The following is a 24302-nucleotide window of genomic DNA, read 5'->3' as shown; positions in this document are numbered from 1 at the left end:
TAGCAATTTGGTATGTCAGAACAGCAAACTTATACACTTTTGACTAAGGGGTAAGTATAGTAATATACTAGCAATAAGGTCCCCAAGCATTTATTTAGCCAGAAAGATTTTGCAACTCATTGATCCTTCAGCTTTTAAAAATACTTACCTTTGCACTGAAGCAATGAAAATAATAAAATAATTATCTTTGATAGCAACGATTAGAGATTGCAAAAGAAGGGATGGCCATATGAATGTAATTTTGACAAGTATGTAGACTTCAGATTAATGGAGGAAAAGCATTATCAAATAGTCCCAAATCATGGTTATATCCGGTCTCTAGAAATGTACTTCTGATTTATGGTTATTGGAAAACACAGAATGCTATTGTAAAAGAAAATTATAAAATATTAAACATATTATCAGATAGTCTCAAGTAATCTGTGGACTTCAGATTAACTGAGAAAAAGTATTATCAAATAATTATCAAGTCATAATTATATCCAACCTCTAGAAATAATATGCTTCTGAAATACAGTTGCTAGGAAATAAGAACGTTACTGCCTTTCAATTCTGCTCCTTAGTTTCCTAAAACTTTCTGCTTGAAAAAGGTTGCTGTAGGAAAATACATTATTGGTATTACCCAGCATGTTTTCCTATGTTCATTTCTAGAAAAGAGTCAAAAAAAAAGTTGTGCATCTTTTTTCCCCCCAAAGTGATATTAATTTTGATAAGTATGACAGAACTATGCAAAGCTGCCAGATAAAATATATCTGACTCTGGTGTTTAAAGTATGCCAATCCTCTTGAAGGTTCAGCACCACATCTTGAAGGGTCCCTCCTATACAGAATGGGGCAACTTGTCACAGTCAACTCGCTGCAGCCAACTCACTGTGGGATAATTTAATAATTCAATTTAATTATTTGAAATAAAAATTGTTTAAATTTTTGTCATTGACGTTTCATTCTGTCCCTCCTTTTGCATCCATTCTTTAATGATTGTATTCCACCATTTCTTTGATATTAGTGTAACTCTTGTCCCACAGCAAATTGGCCATGGTGAGTTGTTCCGCAGCAAGTTGGCTGCAACAAGTTTTCATAGACCTCTGAATATGCAGTGCAGGCCAATAACCCTTCTGCCAACCCTATCTCTTCAAATGGCTTTGTAAAATCCCTATGAGCTACTACTGAGGGATACAGTAAGACATGATGACAAACCTAATTTCTCTTTCTGGAAAACATTGCTGAACATCTGTGGGTCATAGTACCTCCAGCCTTTATAAACAGTGAATAACATTGGGAGTTGCAGCTTAGTAACATCTAAAAATGATCCCCATCTCTGGTACAGGAAAAGACATAATTATTTTCATTCATACTATTGGCATGCTTTCCATTTGTGCTATTTTTATACAATTTTAATTGCTTTTGTATTGGAGGAGTTATGTTTTTTTTATTTTTTAGCAGAAAGGCATAACAGACAATAATATGCATTTAACAGTACAAATACTATGTGCAGGCTTTGGAACCATAATTGTTGGTGCCCACAAACTGTCTAATGGAAAAAAATTGGCTGATTTCCAAAGAGAAAAAGAAACTTAAAGGAAGGGAGAAACAGAACGGCAAGCAGCAATAAATATGCATTAGCAATTAGCCATTTTACAAACAATGGGAAAAAATCTAGAATATCAATGAAACACCAAGAAATTCCATTTAATAATTTAAATGGGTAATATGAAATGCAAAATTTTATTTTTACAAATCAGATACAATTTTTTCATCAAGTGCAAATAACTTTACGAACTACACCCTTTTTCATTATTTTTCAAGGGATACTGGATGATGACATATGGCACAGCAACTATAAATAATTTAGCTTTATTGTTTATATCTGGTTATACTTCCTATTTGAGATGGACTTTTCAGCTTGTCAATTTTTTTTTTTACTTTTTACATATTGATACAGGCAAAATAGATCTCATAACAGAAACCAAGTAGAATCCAAAGCAAAATTCAACACATTGTTTTTCTTTTCAAAGCTGTCCCTCATTTCTGGTTATGTCTCTATTATTTTTCTCTAAAGTAAATAACCAACTTGAGTGTCTACCTCTGTCCACTTCCACCAAATAAACGAATGCTTGTAAGTTCAAGAAAATACTGCATCCAATTAGCATTTATAATAATGGAATTTCACTGACTAAAATACTAGAACTGTGTTTACATCAAAACCACTGCTTTGTTGGGTGCAAGCAACTAGAACCACTTATGAATAGGCCCAAGCTGATATTTTATTATTCAATCACCTATATTACAAGTATCTTCCCAGATTGTCTGCCTTCCCTTGGAAAAAGGACGGATACACCTAAGAGTTTAATCTCAAATGTTTCCTTCTCCCCTCCCCCCCCCCTCCACATGATGGAATGTCTCTTTATTCCCTGTGACAGGGCCCCTTTCCCTGTGGTTCCACTACATTCTGTTTCATGGCTGAAATGTGAATTTGGTACAACTATTTCTTGATTTTGGATCAGGTTAAAAATAAGACATAGAAAATCCATAGCACACAATACTGGTGAAAATTGACAGTATAGTACATGAACTGATTATAATTGCACACCGCTTTCCATAATTCTGATTGCTAGGTTAGACTTAAGACTGCTTTTCAACATCAGCATTTGCACTTGAATATGAATCAGTGCTTGACTGACAGTTTATGTAACTGTGGTGTCTTTAATGATCTCTGAGCTTGGTTGTTTGCTGGCAGACATTTCATCCTTAGTGCTAGAAGGGAGTGGGGTTTGCTCTCTTTTTTATATATAGTAGCTTGCCTTGACAGTTTATATAATTTGAAATGGACAAGGAAAAAACACTCATGATGATTTCATATCAACAAGAGCCATTCTAAAATCCAAATTCAATACAGGATTCAGCTTTGTAGCATGAGAAAGCAAGAGCACTTCTAAGTAGGTGCAGAAAACATTTCCCTCCTCACTAAGAATCCATAGCTACATTTTTGAAATTAGAAGGGAGAAAAAACTTCGAGTTAAAAGGTACAACTTCCCAAAAGACCCGAGACCCTTTACAGACCCTGCAGCTTATTGGAGCATCAGAAAGAGAACCTAGACATCTCTGTATAATATCTTAGAATCAAACATTCTTCTACTTGTACAAAGCTAAATTGCCAGAAAGAGTGAGATTAAGCAGCACGTTGAATGTGTTAAAAGAGTTTTAATACGGGGATAGATTCCAGTATATGATTCTTGATATATTCTTTAAAGATGCCTTTGATAATATTTTAATTGAACTGACTTTCAGGAGCCGCTTGTTATCAAAGCATAATTTCACATATACAAACTCTATCTTTAGGAGTTACGTTGCAGTTTACTTTAGTGAAGAAAATAAAATTTCAAAAGCTGAAAATGTAGTCATATTTAGTCATCATTCTCCCAATTCCATGTTTGGATTCTTTTCTTTTTCTCGCATATGCACACACATATCCTCTTTTCTCAGACAGGTATAAATATTGTAGTTTCTAGTGGGAAAAAAACCCTCTAAATAATATAAAGACAACTCAAAATGATTGCACTTAATAATATGAAAAAGGTAGAAAGGGGAGCATCCTAGTGCACATTCACTTACTCCTGCCCTTCACACCACTTGCGTTCTTATCACTGAGTTACTCTTTGGCAGAGCTTACAAGAAGACTGATCTCTCAGCACAAATGTCTGTGGGGAAAATCATATCAGAAAATTTCACTTTTTATCAACTTCTGCTCCCCCCCCTCCCCTTTTCCAGACATTATTCTGTATGAGTAGGTGGCTAGGCCAGGCTTTAACACCAAAATCCATCATGAAATGATGTTCTTCTAGTCACCACATTTGCCATTCCCAACAAGGGCAATTTCTTTTCACATTTCTGTGATACGCTTTTTTATTGAATGATCTATATCCATTGTATCCCCTCCCCCATGTATCTTGTTTGATCCTCTCTGCAAGACGGCTTGATTCATTTTTCAATTAAAAGCACAACAGTCTGATAAATAAGGCAGAACCTTCCACAGTCCAGGTGTCCATTGCTCTCAGTTCTTTCCAAAATAGTCAGCTGGATCAATTCCATTGCTTAGCAGTTGCTCAGAGTCTTCCCATTTCATTGCTGTCCCAGAAGCAGAGGCATGATACGATAGCAGAAGTACTTCTTTTTGGAAACAGTCATGCAGAGAAATGTATCCAAACAGCATCTTTAGCAACTGCCTGGCAGCACAAGGAGCTGCACGTGATGGCATATATATATATATATATATGAGAAAGCTGAATTGACTGGGAGATACTGGTCCCAGCAGAGGACTTTTGTGAAGAGTGTGTCACTTACTGAGATGGGTGATCTCAATGGACTGAGGTTTCAGTATGGAAACCCAAGGGAGGGAATTTAGTTCCTTGTGGCCAGTTGTTCCTTCCATGGCCAAATCTTCAGTAAATGTGATTTGAAGAAAAGCCAAGAAACGACCAATTATTAGACGCATCTGCATAGTGAAGATGGTGGGTTTCTATTTGTAGAAAAAAATTCACCGAAAAATAACAATAAGCATAAGAAAAAAAGTTTTCTTGGCAGCCGAGAAACCCAGAAGGTTGGTGAAAATATGATGTTATTTGTAAGGTCTAAGAAAACTTGAAACTTTGGAGCGGAGGAGTTTGATGAAAGAACGTGGCAGCATTTCCTTATGTTTTTCGGTGTATTTAAAGTAGTTTTGTGGATGAGCTAACACGTCAAAGAAAGCCTTGATTAACTTCTTGTCCTGTAAGGGAAGTCAATGACAACTTTAGATGTAATCACAAGACTTGTAATAGTCCATAGAATCTTTGACAAAGAGATAGCTAGCCTAGAAACTAGTACTATGATACCTTTGCTATATAACTAGCAAGGTTGAGAATGGAATCAATAGGGGAATCACTAATCCAACAGATTATTTTATATGCACCAAACCATTCCAAACCAATGAGCAAGAAAATCCATGAAATATATCCATACCCATACTGTATGTTATAGTGAGATACAACACTATTAATCCATGTCTAATAGTGTAGCTAGAAAAAATATGCAATCATTATATGATAATACCATGGCACATATTTCTTTAATAACATATTATTGGGGAGAAATATGGAAGACAATAGGCTCCATCTGTTCCTGTGTAGCACATAGGTTGTCCTATATCTCTAGTATTAATGAATTCAGGGGTCATTCTTATAAGTATGTTGATGTGGCTGGTGATGGACTGGTTTTTGACATATTTTGTGAATTGCTGTGCTGCCTTGTATAGTTTACAAGTTGTAGCCAGCTTAGAGAAGCATATATTGTGTTGGTTTTGTGCTAAGGTATTTTGAGTTTCTGTGAGGCCCAAGAATACAAAATTCATTTGCTCCCCCCGTTTTTTCAATTTTGCTCAGTGTACATCTATTTTTTTTCACATCCATGAGTGGAGAAAATCCTACAAAATGAATAATTATTTGGATTATATATTAACTAGCTAATTTTCCTGATCTCCATGAAAGCTTTGCAAAGTCATTCTAAATGCAGATATATACTCCCCAATCCTGAGCTCTGGTGATAAGTTTTAAAAACATAACCAAATGGCAGATTTTCTGAAAGAAAATATTTTCATTCTGAATGAAAAGTATTTTCATTCTGTTTGAAAAGTATGGTTCAATTTCAAATTGTGTGCAAGGAAAAAAACTGCCACATCCCCCAACCTTATGTTTTTCCACTAGTATACCATTGGGAAAAAAAGAGTCTGCTACATATGTTAAACATAAGTGCAGTACCATTATTACAAGTGTACCTTCTGTTATATTTTAAATTAAGTAAAAACAGAGCTATTTCTATAACTTCTTCAATTCCTCAAGCTACTATTTCCCCAAACGGAAAGGAACAATTTCTCTCAAAAAGCTGGAGCAGGAAGGAAATCATTAAAGCCTCTCATCATACAACTTGATGTGGATTTGCATTCATAATTTCTACAGTTGTATCTGAAAAAAAGAGGTAGGGGAGAGACTAACTGAAAGCCATTTTCTAAAATGTACACTCAGTGAAATGCTTTTTGGCTTTATGTTAGCATTTGCTATTTCTCCTCACATTACAAGGAGCTCTCCAAGTTCTCTAATAAAAAAAAATAATCATTAGATCCGCTTTCAAATATGTTTAAAATATGAGATCTATAGAAAACAATGCACGTAAGCATATGTGTGCTAAAGCAGTGGCCCGCAACCTTTTGGGCACCAGGGATTGGTTCCATGGAGAGAGGATTTTCTGCGGATTGGAGGGGGCGTAGTTTCACATGCTGCCTGCGTCCCGCAGATGGGGCTTTACTTTTTTGTGTGGCCCAGTTTCTGGCGTGCCGTGGATAGGAACCGGTCCACAGACCAAGGGTTGGGAACCCCTGTGCTGAAGGATACCAATGAATCAAATCCTTATCCAGTAATATAAAAAATAGCCTTACCTTCAATATTTCCTGATGATTTTCAGATGCATAGAGTCTGCCATCTCGGACAATGTCTTCCACCAGCTGTTCATAATCCTCTGTATTATTGGGTAAAATGGTCACAAAGATACAAGAAGAGCAGCCAGTAAATTTATTTTGAGTGCAATGTATACATACTGTACATGCATCATAAAAAGATTTTGATAATCTCCAGAGTTGCCTCATGGAATTTGGAGGGAAGGCGGAATAAAGAAATAAACCTCTAACTAGAAGTTGGTAGAATAGCAATGAGGAAAAGATATTCAGATGCCATGATACATTATAGCAATGGTTTTCCCTATGACACTTCCCTATGGAAGCATGAGTTGGACTGTGAAGAAGAATATTCTCCTTTTAAACTTTGGAGTTGCAAAAAAGTCTGGAGACTATTGCTTGCCGGATAAACAACAAATCACTCCAAAGTTTTCACCAAGGACAAATGACCAGGCTCAAATTACATTTTGAATACATTATTGGAAGACTTGGCCCTCTTGAGAAATCTATAATGCTGGGAAAAGTTAAAAGAAAGAATGATAAAAGAGAATAAGTAGCAAAGTGCATAGAATAAATTAGAACAGAAATAGGGGCACATTGGAAGACCTGAAGAACCGAATGGAAAGCGTATCAACCTGGACAAAATCTTCCATATGCTCTGCAAGAGTTGGACCTCATTTCATGGTAAATCATTAGCATCAGAAAGAGAAAGTGATATTAACAAAGTCATCTGTAAGATCCAAAGACAAGCATTCCTGAGAGATAGATGAATGAAGGAAAATGGTGTAGAACTAGACAATAGTTCTACACATAATTCTAGAGTTACTGAGACTATAGCAAGAGATAATAAAAATTTTATCAGTTTAACATTTTTGATGCATATGGATCAGCAACCTAAAGTGCTTGAGAATCTCCTTCTAGCATTGAATTTTTTTGCAAAAAACCCAGTCTTGTAATAGCTATTTATAAATGCATGTTTAACTATTTAGATATTTAGAAATAGAAGGAAGCTTGATATTGTATTGCTTGCTATATGAACCAACTGAAGACTCTTGCCATATAGCTGTCACATTTCAATAAATTGAAAACAACAATTCAAGAAAATTATATCACAGCTATTGGACATTTGTATATACTTTTTGAAAGAAATACCAAAATTTTAAAAAATTAAAAGGAAGACAACAGACCTTGGCATTTTTTACTTTTATGATTAATATCCCCTCTCCCCACCTACAGATATTAAAAAGACACTCATTCTCATTAATTACATTAATACCTTGGTCAGAAGTACTCAACTTCTTTATATACCGTAAATGCCGGCGTATAAGACGACTTCCGCGAGCGCTGAAATCGGCGCCAAAGACGGGGGTCGTCTTATACGCCGAGTCGTCTTATACGCCAGAAATACTGGTAGTTTCCGGCGTATAAGACGACGTTCTAGGAATGTGGCCCGGCTATAAAGACGGAGGTCGTCTTATATACTGGGTCGCCTTGTACGCCGGCATTTACGGTACTTGAAATAATATTTTACTGCCAGAAATCTTATTTGGAGAATTGCATTTTGCCACCCATGCTTTCCAGTATCTGTGTATGTTGCATGAATACTGCAAAGGCTAAATAATTAAATGTATAAGATATTTGGATGTTTGTATGTGTGAAAGTTTTTCAGATGTCCATGTTTAACATCAAGGATTGGGGCCAAATGACATCAGAAGAAGGACTAGGAAGCATAGGTCCACAAGGTACCTATATGCTAAAAATACCATAGCTCTATAACTTTCTCATGCTTACCATCATATGTGACATAAGGAATTTGGAAGCCTCTAGCGCTGTTAGCTTCACTGGTTTTAAAGTTAATCCATAATTTTCGGGACCTTGCAGTGAATGCTATAGGCCTCTCATAAGTCTGGCATGTCTCATAGGTTGTGATGGAGGGCGGAGATGCTGTAAAAGAAAACAGATATGTTCGTACATTGTTTGGAATCACATAGCTCTTGCACCATTAAACATAAAACATTTAAACATCTTCAGGGATGAAGGAAGATATGTAAGCAATGAAAGGCTTTTCTTTCTTTTGCTAAAGATCCTTACACTTGAGAGATGAAAGGGAGGATATGTTTGAATTCCACTTTTTTTTTTTTAAAAAAAAGAAGCATATCTTAACCAAGATGTATCATCTTTAGTTGAACTTTCTAGATCTGAAATAAGGGCAGACCCATTCATGTGAGGCCATTTTTGAGGATTGGATCTTAATACCTCAAAGTTTTAAATTTGGGTATGTATATATTTAGTACAACAGCAAGACTACCCTTTATGCAACCACAATATGGTATAATTGCTTTCTCCTTCCCATTTTAACAGATTTTCTGGAGGAAAAAATGATGGAAGGAGGGGGACAAGAAGAATACAAATCAAAGTTCATGTGTTGATTTCCTATAGATATAAATGAGGGACAAATACTACACAATAAAGTTCTTGTCTGACAACTTGTAGCACTCAAAGACTCTCACATAATGTTCTGAGTAACAATGATAATTAGTAAATCTTCTTATACTCATGGATTGCTCTGAATTACATTTTTGAATGTCATTGTATTCCCAGTTTAACTCTATAAGTATATTCTAACCCAGAAAAAAATCAGATCCTGACTATCAATATCTGGATGGCTGTCATCACTGTAAGGCATCGGTTTCAATGTAGAAACTAAAGACCCAAACACTAAACTCTTTAGGAAGTGCTAGAAGAATCAGCTATTAGTTTGCTCATTACTCCAGTGAAAATGAAGGAGGATGGTACTACATCAACACATTCAACAGGGATCTGTTGAAAGCTAATCCTGTAAAGCAGTGGTTCTCAACCTTTTTAATGCTGCGACCCCCAACTGATCATAAGTCGAGGACTACTCAACTGGTGCAGCACCGTTTGGGACTTTTGGCGGGCTCAGAAGAGCAGAGACAGCCTGGACAATTCCTATTGGCTTTTGAAAGCCAATAGAATTAGACTCTATTCAAGAGAGTCTATTCTATTGGCTTTCAAAAGCCAATAGAATAAAAGGGAGTACCACAGCTAAGGAAAAGGGGAAAAAAATGGCGGACTGCGTTGTTTGGTGACCCCTGTGAAATGGTCGTTCGACCCCAAATGGGGTCCTGACCCACAGGTTGAGAACCACTGCTGTAAAGCTATGTTCTGTATGGTTCCAAGGAAGCATTGGGTTACCTACAATTTTTCCGCATCACCAGGACATCCCCACATTCATCCTCAGAAGGCAGGAAGATTTCAGGCACCACAATCAAAATCTTGCGCTTTGGAGGTGGGTTGATGTTCCAAGTGCATTCCACATTTGCAGGATAGTTTCCAGGATAATTGGGAGACTCAATATAGCCAGTGTACTCCCCCAGTTCCCCACCACATTGACGGTCTGCAAGAAAACATAAAAAATACTGGAATATCAGCTGAGAAACTGGCGATCTGCCTTGTGGGTGTAATACAATGTAAATGTGTGTGTGTGTGTGTGTGTGTGTGTGTAACATACACAAAATTTGGAAGTCAAGAAAACAGATAATTTCAGATAGTCATATCTATACAAATTAATTCTCTATTTTGTTCTTCCAAAATCTATACAACTCTTGCAAGACAACACATACTTTTGCATTGTGATACAGAAGTTGAACCATCGAAGTCTGTTGTAGTATTCCCAGGACATGCAATACAATAGTTTTGACGGAAGTCTGGCTGATAAGTGCCTATAACACAACGAATGCAGCGATGGACACTGGTGTTGTAATAATGGCCTGGAGAGCACTGAACTGAAAATTGAACAAAATTTTTAAAAAATCAGTTTAAATAGAATAGGAAAAACATTAATTGGTTAAGTATATTTTTAAATAAAAAGTCATTTTCAATAATAAATACAATACAGTAACAGAATGCCTTCTCCTTCTCTCCTTGTCTTCATTCTATAGTACTTATAACTATCTCAAAACTAAAGGACTCTGGGAAGCATAAAACACCATCCCAAAGAAAAAATAAAAACATAATAATGAACAATTAGTTCAAATTTAATATCAGAAAATAAGTTACCCCTGCAAATAGATGTTCACAACAAGTCAGCCAGTACAGTGATATAAAATATTTGACTTGTTTGAGGAATTACAGAAAGGTGGAGATGGCATGGGGGATAGGAGATATCCATAATGTGATGGCTCCTGTAGAGAAAGCATAACATTTTGCCCACATACCTTAGAAAGAAGAGAACTTTTCAATAGTCCCTCAGTCAAAGATGGAACCAGTCTGTTTTAATTCTAACAAGGATTGTCCAATATATACCAGTGCTGCTCCACCAAGGTCTTTAAATAAGAACCACCACTTTAAATTAAATCAAGAAACCTACTAGCAACCAATGCAGTTAATCCATTTTATACTAGCTTCTTCTACCAGGTCTTCTCCAAAAGTAGCCCTATGTAAAGTGCATTGCAGCAGTTCAGGGCATTCTGCTCCAGATAGGAGTATAAGTGGAACACCATGGCCCTCTTGTTCAAGATTTCCACCTGCTATTTGGGCAGGATTCAGAATTCCATGAAGATCAGGGGAAACACAACCTTGTCTACAATAACTATCAGGTTTAATTGCCAAGAAGTGTATTGACCATTAGCAACTCCATACTGATAAGATTTAATTTGACTTGTTTTGCTCCACCAGTTTTGTTCACAGCTTCCAACATCAGTTTAAGGCTTTCACACCATCACTGGCTCAACCCAGAATGGCAATGTATAATTTAATATCATCAGCCTACTGGTGACACCTCATGCCAAATTTATGGATGACATCTCCCTGTGGTGTCATTTACTAAACAATATGGAGAAGAGCCCTGAGATTTCACATTGGAGTTTCCAAGGACTTGAATATATCTATCTCCAAGATCACAGACAGGCAGCTGAATTCCAAAATGGCTTCTTCAAAAAAGTGTCCACAACCACCTCCTTAAAAGCAGGTCCAAAACCTCCTTCCTCAAGAAGCATTGATAACCTCCTGGAACCAATCACTCATGTGCTATCTAAACACATAAGGAGGGGCATGGATTCACCATGCAGAAAGGTATAGAGATCTAAGGAGATGACCTTGGAAAAGGAATCTAGAAACAATACCAAGTGAAAAAGAAATATGTTAAACTAAAATCTGATACTGCCACAGGCATACCTTTAGTATCACAATCCTGGAAGGAAAAAGCTCCATCATGCTTGGTGGTCAAGCCTCCACCACAATGGAAACATAACGCTCGGCCAGCTTCAGGCTGATAAGAGCCACGCACACACAACTGACAGGGTTTAAAGCCATTTACAGAATATTGTCCAGGTGGGCATTGACCTATGAGCATTCAGGAGGAAAAACATTAATTACACTAAATGAAGTACATTCTCTCCACATATGGCTTGTAATGTGATGAATTTGCTGTATGCAAGAGGCATTATAATACATGAAACCATAAAGAGGACTATAGAACCATCCAGCATCCAAGAAATTACCTATGGAAATACTACGTCTCAGTGTTGGATCAGGATAATGTTATTGTAAGGAGACAAACCATTATCAGAGCTTTTTATCCAAATCCTGGATGTGATTTGGACAAAATCGTTATTAAGCTGATAATAGTTATTTGGCTGCCTCAGCTTCACAAGGGCTTTTGTTGATTGCTTTGTTGTCAATGCATTCATTATTTGAAAAGAATGATGAGAAACTGAAACAGCAGAAACATAAAAGGGAAAATGCTGCACTCATACAACACGTCTTGCCTCCCTGTTATTCTTTCTAAGGGCATTTAGTGGCAACAATTATTTTTCTGTCCACTTTCAGAGAATCAGGACCCCATGTGGTAAAATATGAAGAGCTATAGGCTCTTGTGAATTATCAACTGCAGGGCAAGATACTTTGCTGGAAAAAATGCATAATTTAACAGTTATCTTTGAGAGTCCTTGTTCTAAAGTTACACTGAGATATTGTGAAAGCTTGCAATACCAATATGCTGAGTAATTGCAAAAGCTGTTATTCTAAGCTTTTGGGACACATTTCTTAAATAATATAAAGGTTTAAGGTTGTTATTAGTGTGGAAGGAATCCTTACAATACTTTTTCTGAGCATCTTGATGATGATGATGATGATGATGATGATTGTATGGTGTTGTTACATTAGCCAGGAGACCACAATGCTATTGCAGAGTAGTTGTTTGTTTGCCAATTTACCAGTTCTGTTCTAGGACATGCTTCTGCACTTCCCAAAGTGTGCCACAGGAGGGTGAGCTGGCTTCGCATCAGAGCAAAGACAAGTGGCTCTTCCTGCAGCAGCATCCTTGGCCCCCTCCCTTCCCTGGAATCACCTCGTAAAAGGGTGACACAACTAGGAAGGTTCAGAGCTGGCAGGAATCTAACTATCTGTTAGGTGGACAGAAGCTGAGGCAAGTGACAGGAGCATACCCTGCCATACAGTGCTAAGATTTGAATTGCTGGAGCAGAAACTATCTCCAGCATCATTAAGCCATTGAGCCACCACGCCTCTTAGGAACTTTTTTGAAACACAAATAACCCTTCTCCTTGGCACTTCTGTTATATAAATTCTCCCATGTATTAGGATCTTGAACTTCAGTTCTAATCTTAGGAACTACTGCAGCTCATGCCTGTACCTGCGCAAGCGCTTATATTTGTTGCTCCGGTAGGCCCAAAAGCATCACTCCCAGGGCAAAGGTCACAGGAGAGCTGGCCTTCTTTCTCCTGATAGGTCCCTGGAGGGCAAAGGACACACTGCTCCATCTGGCCATGGTAGTATGTTCCTGGAAGGCAGCTAACTAAGAGAAAGGCAAATGTACTAGTGATATAGGTAAAAAGACAATGTTCAAGTTAACACTTCTCTATTTTGAAGGGAAGGCACTTTATCCTCCCTAGTGCCTAGTGCACCATAATAAAGCTTAAGCTTTTAAAAGAATGAGCATAATAACTCTAGCTCTCGTAGAAAAGAAATAGCAGTTGCCGTGGTTGTTAAAAGCTGAAAAAAGATATTTAAGCAGCAGTAGCACTAAAGGCTTGTAGGTAATGTGCAAGTGGCTCTTCAATTCTTTCCTTCCTCATTCCCCACTGCCTTAGCTGTTTTCTTTTTTCTTTTTCTCTTACCACACTTGGAAGCCAGCCTCTGCTGTCCTGGCCCACAACTCTCCTGTCTCTCAGGAGACAAGCTCAGCTTCCGGGCCACCTCATATTCCATTCCTGAGACACGAATGAGAAATCGCTCCTGGTTTATAGATTTCTTCAAGGCTTTGATAGCTAACTTCAGCTTTTTCTCAATCTTCTGCCGTACACAGTTCAGACTGCAGCTAGCTAAAGATAAATGAAGGAGATTAAGTCATCTTTTAGCACTGGAATGAGGAAAGTCATGTTGAATACAAAATGTCAATTTTGTATTCTTTCCTCATATCAGTTCATTCAATAGCAATTTCATGTCAGGGAAAGCAATAGATCAAATTTTGCATTTGATAGCAATAGCAATAGTACTTAGTACCATACTTACAGTCCTCTCTAAGCAGTTTACAGAGTCAGCATATTGCCCCCAACACTCTGGGTCCTTGTTTTATTGACCTCGGAAGGATGGAAGGCTGAATCAACCTTAAGCCAGTGAGAATCGAACTGCTGCAGTCAGCAGAATTAGCCTGCAATACTGCTCAGTGGTGTTTGCTATTGATTTCAAACAGCACACAGCCATCCAACAACATTCAGAAGATATTGAGGTTCTGTCTTTCATTGTAGCAGTTTGAACTAAATAGTGGAAGCAATTTACTGGTCTTTTTCTATATTTACATCCGATTATGCTCACTGGATATCTCATGGTGGTTGTGGCTGGGCCGTCTGAAACTCAGAACCCACTCAAGATAGTCATAGTGGGGTTTGCCATTTTGTCACATTGTTCTTCTTGTTTTAAAAGTTGGAAGACATTTAAACCTCATTAAAATCTTACAAATCAAAAACATGCACAAGAGTGTTGTAAATTTGTTTAATTCAAAATTAAGGAACTTAATTTGTTATCAAACACAGCATGTTCTCTTGAAACTCTGTAAAAGAACTTTACAATAAAAGTAATTCATAAAGCTATTGCATTCTTTTAATATTTAATTATAGCAGTTTTTCTCAATCTTGGCAGCTTGAAGACGTGAGCGCTTCTGGGAGATGAAGGCGCCAAGTTTGAAAAACTCTAAACAATAGTTTTCACAGGCTTTGTAGATTGCTTTGGAAAGTTGTAATCAAATGGATATGCATTACCATATTTGGTGGCAATGTTCATTTAATTATACTTTTGATTTAATATTTTTTAGAAATTTACAATTATACAATAAGCTGTGATTAATTCTAGGCTAGGTATATTTTTTCTTTAATTTGGCTTGCAATGGCTAAATGATATGAACTAATAGTATAGCTTACAAAAACAATTGAAAATTTAAAAAATATTTTTCTTAGACCAATAAATTTTTAAAAATATGGGAAATAGCATTGGCTGGAAAATGAATACAGCAGCAAAGTTTTTTTAAAAATATCTTCCATCAAACATTATTTTACGCTCATTTAGTTGCAAATATCAATTAAGTAATTCTGAATTGATTAATTCCACCCACATATATGATTTTAGACTATAATATTGAATATGAATGTTTAAAATTTTGTATTTTTCCAGATTACAAGTATATGCATATATAAACATATAATTTCCTAAACTATGCAGTTCTTGTGTAGTTTGTTTTGTTCCAGGCTGTTTTGACTTTTGAAATTTTGTTGATTACTGTTTATGAAGAAAGAATGCATAACATATTAATATCATAATGCAATACTGTACTATTAATATTTATGTTTTGTTTAGTATTATTATTGTATTGGCTGTTGCTTTTGTATATTGCTTAGCATTGCCTTGACTGAAGCAGTTTAGACACACACACACACACACACACACACACATACACACACACATATTTTCCATGTTCTTTTATCAACATGATTAGCGATAGCGACTGCAAATAATTTTAGGTTTGGTAAGAAAAGGTTTTTTTCTTCAAAAATGAACTAATATTAATAATATAATAAAGTTCATTCTTGGTCATGAAATGCCACTCATCACAAGGGTTATAGTCTGTGCTGAATTGTGATAAGATTCCTGCTTCTGGTCTGTCCCTGTTCACAACATATTCCTGCCCTTAAAAAAAAAAAGAAAATAGTGATGCACTATTATTGGATGATGATGATGATCATGATGCCAAGTGAATTTTCAACTCTCACACCCATTTCCCAGTCTTTTCTGTCACTTACTCGACCTGTGATCTCTTCAGGTTTGATTTCAGCTTCAAACTCCAGGGTGATGCGAGTCACTTCTTTGTTGTGAGAGTTGCGAACCCGACGTCCTTTGCCTTTCTTTGATGAATCACACTTTAGGTTCACAAAAGACACTTGGCAATCTGAGCAAGGGGCTGATCCGCCTAGTAGAATCAATGTCAGTATTCTTTAAGGAACATGTAATATTTTCAAAACCTTGACAGGCATAGTCCTCTATAAACACTAAGTCCTTCTCCGATGAAAGGACTAAAGAGACATATGAAGGCATTCTAGATAATGGACCCCAGAGCTCTAGCAAACATCTCTCAGTATTTGGCTCTGGTGAAGGAAACCCTCAACAACCTTCTACTTAAATCATGCATTTGGAATTATATTCAGCAAGAGCCCTTGCAAGAGAAATCTAGATTTCTCAAGCCTCAATCTCAATCTCACTCTCATTCTCCCTTTGCTTTTTAATTAGTGCTTTGTGTAGTTAACTGTAACACAGAAGGCATAGTCTCCTGGTCATAAAGCCCATGATGGGACAATGTTTTACAAAACTCTAGCTTTAAATGCATATTGCTTTGTCAGAATTCAAATAATTTTGTCTGAATTAGAAATAAGTAGAGTACTGCTACTTTTTTTAATCACTTCTTTTTGTTCCTCTCACAAATGGAAACAAATACTGTGATAGCCAATTCTAACAAGTTAAAGTATAGAATAAGCCACAAATGGAAAACTTCAGTTTAGACATTATAATAAACAGACAATAAATAAATTGCAAGAGCTCCTTCTATGGTTCATTTTCTTATACGGGCTGGAGGATCCATGCATTAATATATTGCTTTCCTGATTAACTAAGAATGTTGGCTTAGAGGGGCAAGAAAACATCATCTATCTGAAAAACTGGTTCTTGGTTTCACAAAATGTAAGATTGGAAATAATTGCAATTGAAGATTCTGCCAAGACATACAGAGGGAAGAGTACCTCACCTAGTCCACCATTCCTGCCAGTATCATCCTGCTTGCCTTTCATGTGTGGATGGAGGTAGCATTTAGCATCTTTAATTTTAAAAGAAGCCTTTTGTTTGATTGGAGCAGCAACAGCCTCTAAAAGAAAAGGCAGATGCTAAATTTGTGGAGTCAAATGTATTAGAGAGGAGCTCTGAGAGCTCAAGACTCCAAACTTACCACTGCAGGGATGGCTACCATTGCTGGATCTTGGTGGAGACACCTGTTGCAGAATTGGGGTCCCACAGCTCACAGTGTAGCTGTTGTCAGATTCTGCAAAGAAAAAGACTCTTTAGAGGCATGGAGGTCTAGGGCCAGATACTTCTAAACACTTGTCACATGGATCTATACTTGCAAGCTCAGCCCAGCCTAGCCCAAACTCCATATGTTTTAAAATATCATCGCAAGCCTGATCTTGCCCACTGATGATTGTAGCCCAGTTTGACACAGGATTCATAACTATATTATTTTCATTATTAAACGATACTCCAAAGAGCCTGGTGTAATAAAAATACATAAAAGAAGTATAGTTTGTGCCAGAGTGGGGTTAAAACCTGAACAGGTTCCCAGGGCTTATAGCCTTAGGGTCAGGGGTATTCATGAGTCAGATCACAATGCCTACCAACCAAGAGAAGGATGGATCTGAGCTAAATATACAGAAAGCAGTTTTCATGTTTTTCTGCACAACACTTCACAGAGTTTCAGGGACTGCACTGTCAGTTAATATTGTATATTCCGGCGTATGAGATGACTTTTGAGAGCGTTGAAACAGCCTCCGAACTCGGGGGTCGTCTTATACGCCGAGTCGTCTTATACACCGGAAATAAGGTAGTTTCTGGCGTATAAGATGACTTTCTAGGCATGCGACTCGGCGTCGATCATCTTATACGGCGGAAATAACGTAGTTTCCGGCGTATAAGACGACTTTCTAGGCATGCGACTCGGCGTCGATCGTCTTATATGCCGGAAATACCGGTAGTTTCCATCATATAAGATGACTTTCTAGGCATGCAACTCGGCGTCGATTGTCTTGCGACTCGGCGTCGATCGTCTTGCGACCCGGCGTTGAACTAGGGGGTCGTCTTATATGCCGGGTCGCCCTATACGCCGGAATATACGGTACTTGCAGATTAAAAATAGTGATAGGACATTGAAAATATTCCTGGGTTTTCTTTGGGAAACAGACTGATAGGCTTGTATGATCTTCTCTTATCCAGGGCATAGAAAACTGGCAGTCAGCTCATCCTAAGTGCCAGGTGAATACTGCATAAGCACAGCACTGTTGCGCATACTGTATGAATGTGAAAATGGTGGACATCTCCCAGTCTCAGCCATTTTCATTGCCAGTGATAGCAATGAATCATGTTGCCATTTTATACTTTGTCAACTGTTGAAGGATGATAAATACTGACACTGGCACTACCTATATATTACATTCAATGCTAACACACTGAATACAAGACCAGCTTCTTGTATCTGCTATAAACCAAACATCAGTTGAAAATCTCAAAAAACTATTGCAAAAACTATTAAGCCCACAAAACTAAGGTATAGGACAGACTGTTTTAACTGCAGTAAAAAATGAAAACAAAGAAGACATGGGTGTATATGCGTCAATGATTAACTAAAAGGTGGTACATGTATGACAAAGGAGTCCTAATTGTGCAAAACAGTGCTCTAAAAACATCTTGCAGCAAAGCTATCACATGACAATGATTTATGTGTGGGGTGTGAATCTGAGTACTTACCTGGCAGAAAGCGAGCCTTGGAGGCACAGGTGAGGGAGCAGCTTTCCTTCTTGCCATTCTTGTTGCAGGTAAGTATGGCTCGTGGAGATACTGTGCCAGCCAAACAAATCTCCAGCTCTGAAGAACAAGCATCAATTGATAGCACTATGCAGATGAGAGTGCAATTCACAGAGGAGTAGCCAGACTCTGCCACTGGGATGGCTACAATGCAGAGCCACACCTGAATCTCCAGCAGAAACAAATAAGCATCAGTGCACTATTGCTATCTTCACTTGCCTCTGCCATGGGTTATGGCAACAAGTCCTGTTCATGATGAGCTCTGGCTCATTCAGTTCATGGCTGATATAGTAACCTCTAGAGCAGGGGTAGGCAACCTTGGCTCTTTTATGACTCGTGGGCTTCAACTTCCAGAATTCCTGAGTCAGCATAGCTGGGAGTTGAAGCCCACAAGTCATAAAAGAGCCAAGGTTGCCTACCCCTGCTCTAGAGCAGTGTTTCTCAACCTTGACAATTTTAAGGCATGTGGACTTCAACTCCCAGAATTCCACAGCCAGCATTGCTGGCTGTGGAATTCTGGGAGTTGAAGTCCACATGCCTTAAAATTGTCAAGGTTGAAAAACACTGCTCTAGAGGAATGCATTGCTGGGCCTGAGCCACAAATTGTAGAAACTTTAGAAATTAGAATTTCCCAACACAAAGGTGGTTTTTTATCTTTCATTTTTATCTTTCATTTAAAGTTTTGTTGCAATAGACTTGGAAAAAGAAAAAGATTAAAAAGGTCCAAACCATAAAAAAATACCAAATAGGACTTTTGAGCAAACAAAAATTCCTGATGGGTGGTATCTAAATAAAGAAGCTATTTTTACTGGCATCAATCCGTACTGTTTCAAGTGTTAAATACTAGTTTAAAGATTCTAAGCAGCAATGAATAAGGCGTTCAGAGATCACCAATGTTTACAACAATCTTCCTGTTAGGCTAGGGTAATTTTCACCCCAGTTAAAAACCTATCTTGTTGAAATGCATTTTCCCACTATCAGGCAGTATGATTTCAAGCCATTTCTATATAGTACTCACCTATGCAATCTTTTCTATTCCAATGAAGTTTGCAACCTGCAGGGCAGGTACATTCGTAGCTACCTGGGGTATTTACACATCCAAACTTGCAACCTCCTTGATTGACACTACATTCATCAACATCTGTAGGAAGACCAAGAAGTATGATTAGTAAACTATTTGGATTTCATAAAAAAAACACCTTTCTGACTGGATTAATCATTATGACTTCTAGGTCTAATCCAGGAACTATAACTGAGGCTAATAAGTGGAACAAAGAAATTAATGAGAGAGAAAGAAAAATGGGGTGAAACAACACCAACTACAATAAAGAAACTATCTGTTGTTGGTTCCATTTGTCATTCAAAAGAAATCTGGCTGCTTACTTAACTGATTACACATCTTGGACCACGAGTGTACAGGACACTTTATAAAAACAGCAAGAAAAATAAGACCCTATTCCAGGATACCCACAAGACTGATAAGGAATTGAAAACAGAGGACAGGAAGCTAAGAAGAGAAATGGGGAAAACTACAGCTATAAGTTTTGCTACCACAAATTGTTACAAGGAAGTAAGACAATTATTTGGCTATCTGCCATAGTATGTGGTTCTGATGAGCGTACAGGCATACTACAGTGATCTACAGTTATAGGGATTTTACTATACAGTATGGTTGTTGCATTTAGTACTGATCTGGGCACATTTGGCCCTGTACCAAACATATGAATGTATTGTATAACACTTCCTCTGCCTTACTATGGGGTTATACATGTTTATATTCTGTGTTTTTATGCAGCAGATTTTCCCTCTCCATTCTAATGACCTCCAGAATCATGCCCTATAATACAACTGGAGGACATTAGGTTAGGGAAGGCTAATGGATAGATTATGTTTAGCAATTAAATATTGCCAATATTTCCATGCTTCTCTTTCATCATTCTTCTTTTCCTCCATGAAACCTGAAAGTGAAAGCATTATATAATATAATATTTAAAAAACCCTTCTCACTTCTTCTTAGCCTTTAAATGACTAGAGAATCAAATATAGGCTGAAAATCATCCTTCATCTTAATCACAAAATTACTCTGGAGGCAACAAAATACGAGGAAATGAGGATTGCCTTGAAGCATCTTGAAATCATTTCAAGAATCTATCATTCAAGACCATCCACAGTAGTCCTTTGGGCAGGTAACAGGAATCTGTATGTCCCTCTCATCTCTCAGACATATGTTTGGATTAAATGGAATGAAAGTGGTTTTAAATTGGTCCCATTGCTCTAAAACATGATGTATGTGGTCACCCTAATATTACTTAATCCTTTCTACTTTTTGCTTTACAACATAAAACCACAGGATTAAACTGGCAGAGAAACATTTTTAAAGCATGTTTTAATTTGGTAAGCCAAACTAGAGCTTTGTGGAAAACTTTGTTCAGAAGTCTATTGCCTTCCGTTTGTATGGAAATAAATAGAAGAAAGCAAGATGAAAGAAAAGGAGATCTTCATCCAGTGTACCCTTCCCAACTGTAAGACCCCCAGAAATACTGGACAACATATCTTGTCATCAAAATATCAGAATGTAATATTTTCAGAGGTTGTACAAGTTAATCCAGGGGCTTTAGGTAAATGAACTCATTGTTGGATATTTCTGCACCTCCTCATGCAATTTTGTCCACACAGAAACATCTGAAGTAACATCTGATGAACTCATCATCTGGTGAGTCTACAATTTATTCCTATTCCTACTATTCCTATTACCCTTTTAGCCTACAGTAGCCATATTTTCCAAACAATCCTCCTGATTCAAGCACGTTGTACAATACACTCCCTTTTCTTTATATTTTACATCCCCTTTTCTATACCACAATTACTGGTTCAGAAGTCCTATCTTTTTTTTAGCAGCTTAGCACCCTAAACCTGAGGAAGAGACAAGCATATTTTAAAGGCAATTCAGGGTTCCTTTGACATGTTATCAACTAACTGAAAACTCAGACATTTTTCTATTAATCAATGTTGTCCACACATCTTAAAGTAGTCGAAGTTTAGAAACCATGTTGTAGATAATTACTTTGACCTGTGCCATCCCTGGTTTTGCCAAGAAAAAGAATTGGCAACCAGTGATGAGTTAGCCACTTTAAATGTCACTCCTGAAATCAAATGTAATGAAGAACAATAGAGAAAAATAGAGAAAACAGAATGGTGTGGGATCTGAAGTTCAAAAAGACAACTGCATTTGGCCAGCCTGCCAAGGTTATCCTTTTTTTTTTCAGCATTCCTGCTACTTTACGGCACATAATTTCACAACCATGGAAATCAGTGCTAAAGGTCTGACATGGAAAAATACACACCAACACAATGACAGCAGAAGAAAGGGGAGAAAAAAAGGCATAAAGGACCATTTTGTTCTGAAAGCTTCACATACAAATATTTCAGTTTTCCTTCCAAGCTTTGCCAGAGCACATTCCTACAAAACATGGCATATTTAGGTCATAGCTTTGCTCCCAGCTCTTTGGAATAGGGTAAGTGCTGACACATATGTCATTGTCAAGGCATTTTTCAGCTTGGCTCCATCCCATCCTACTGTTTTATGTAACTCACTTCTCTTACACCAAATGAGTCCTAAATTCAGAATACCATCTTCTCCTTGCTAATTAGTAAAGAGGTTATTTAACATTTCACAAGCTTGCTGAAGGTTGTGAAGATTTACTAGATACTAGCTAGATGCATCCAATATGCTGTAATATTTTGGCTTAATATCTGGCTTAGCAATATGTACGCTGCCAGTTATGGTTTACGCTGTATAAATAAATCATAGCTCCACAAAATTTCAGCTACAGGAAAAATAGCCAATAATTTCTAAATGCTTTCTGCTGAATTTAGAATCAGAGAGGAAAGTTTTAACTTGAATAGTAGATGACAATCTTCCATTAACAGCAGGAAAGGAGAAACATGCTTCTTTAAAAATGCCTCAAAGTAGGCCAAAAAATTATTTAGTTAATTGTTATAATCTAAAAACCTCTGAGTAAGCTCTGAAGCAAGACATGCATTACCATTACCATTGTCCCTCCCAATTCTGCAAATAACTGATAAAGAATAAACTACACAAAATGAGAATGGCCTTGGCAAAATAAATAGGGTTTTACATGTTATTGACTTATATATTTGAGTTTTGGTGCATACATAATTTTACAACCTCAAAATACTCAGTTGTGTACAAAGTTTAGGCTTCACAAACAGTAAGTTTCAATGAAGCTCTAAGTCAGCGGTTCTCAACCTATGGGTCGCGACCCCATTTGGGGTCGAACGACCATTTTACGGCGGTCGCCAAACAACGCAATCCGCCATTTTTCCCCCTCAGGGGGCGGCACCGCGCATGCGCGCTGCACATGGGGGCGTCGCTGCGCATGCGCGCTGCGCATGCGCGCCGCAGCCGTGTGATGGGGTCGCCGTCACACAAAGGTTGAGAACCACTGCTCTAAGTGAATGGAAGCCAGTGTAAACCGCAGCATGCTACAAAATGAATCATGAGAACTTTCTGCAAATTTGAATGCAAATTTAAGGTGCAGTGATTTACAGATTCAAAATAAAAAAAAACAGTTAATTTGGCAGGAACAAACCATGGGCTCCTCCAAACATATCTCAGTATAAAAATGAAAATAATTCTTACAAAGCAAGCAAGCAAAGCTATAGAAATTGCTTCTAGCTAGCAATTTCAACTATGAGGAATTTTGTTTTTAAAGTGGAATTAAGATGGAACTTTTGAGGTCAAGGCAATATCTGAAAGATCAAGAGAGATTCTGGTTAGAACTCCTTGAAAAGTAATCAGAGCTACAAAACAGAGCCCACAGATCAGTGCAAATGGTTTGCTGAAACATTTAATTGAGGCTGAAGTAGGTTCCTATACACCATACTTCACTCTATGCAACAGTGACTTACATGGAATGAAACAAACAATATGGAGCAGACATTTTTTCTGACCTGGCTTTAAATGTGAGCTTGGACATAAAGAGCATTTTAATCAAGTTCTGACATGATCTGAGCCTTCCTTATCCTATAAAAGCTAGACAACTTTTGCTTATACTACTTTATGATATAATGAAGTTATTTTTATCACAATCATAAATCAATTTCAGGAGAGCATTGAAGATTTTTTATCACTATAATACTGACAATTATCTTTTAATTAATTATCAGAAGACAAGACAAATGATGTAGCATTTGCCAAAAGCTCCAAGATGAACAATTAGAACATCTGTGCTAAAATCACCAAGCAAGTTAAATTATTTAAATCTATAAGGCTAGTATTCCATTCCTTAGGCAAGGAGGCCCAAAATGAGTATGTGTATTGTAGATAGTACAAAAAAAAAAGTGGCATATATTTTAAGTTCTTTTGACTCAAGGAGGCAGTTTTGTGCTTTGTGCCATCAAATTACTGGAGGCTAAGTTCTAATATGGGATTTGATTAGAGCAGGGGTGTCAAACTGCTGGCCCGCGGGCCGGACGCATCACCAGGAAACCACACCCACCCCATTGCTGGCAGTGGAGAAAAAGCTCCAATACATTGCGTGATGTCACGTGACGTCCAAGTTTGACATGTCTGGATTAGTGCCATATCCCAATTATTTCCTTGTAGAAACAATCAAAATCTCAAGAACAGTGCTTCAGAAACCCAGGTT

General features: G+C 37.4%; 1 protein-coding gene across 7 annotated transcripts in view; it reads right to left on the bottom strand.

Moving 5' to 3' along the window:
* Positions 1–1406: 1406 nt before the first annotated feature.
* SCUBE3 (signal peptide, CUB domain and EGF like domain containing 3) overlaps positions 1407–24302 on the bottom strand; it is a 134054-nt gene continuing 111158 nt past the window's right edge. For all 7 annotated transcript variants that reach the window (XM_039339451.1, XM_039339432.1, XM_039339423.1 and 4 more), the window contains 13 exons: positions 19649–19771; positions 18574–18690; positions 17006–17098; positions 16808–16924; positions 15818–15979; positions 13638–13841; positions 13154–13315; positions 11677–11844; positions 10125–10286; positions 9701–9898; positions 8272–8424; positions 6466–6545; positions 1407–4764 (listed from right to left, as the gene is read on the bottom strand). In XM_039339451.1, the coding sequence (XP_039195385.1) occupies positions 4615–4764; positions 6466–6545; positions 8272–8424; positions 9701–9898; positions 10125–10286; positions 11677–11844; positions 13154–13315; positions 13638–13841; positions 15818–15979; positions 16808–16924; positions 17006–17098; positions 18574–18690; positions 19649–19771 (1889 nt within the window). In that variant the 3' untranslated portion in view covers positions 1407–4614. The remainder of the gene's footprint in view (positions 4765–6465; positions 6546–8271; positions 8425–9700; positions 9899–10124; positions 10287–11676; positions 11845–13153; positions 13316–13637; positions 13842–15817; positions 15980–16807; positions 16925–17005; positions 17099–18573; positions 18691–19648; positions 19772–24302) is intronic.

The sequence above is a fragment of the Crotalus tigris genome, unplaced genomic scaffold, assembly GCF_016545835.1.
Source record: "Crotalus tigris isolate CLP2741 ecotype Arizona unplaced genomic scaffold, ASM1654583v1 scf7180000017550.10884619, whole genome shotgun sequence".
NCBI classification, from domain to species: Eukaryota; Metazoa; Chordata; class Lepidosauria; order Squamata; family Viperidae; genus Crotalus; species Crotalus tigris.
Note: the sequence above shows the minus strand (reverse complement) of the source record. Positions and strands in the feature narration are given on the sequence as shown.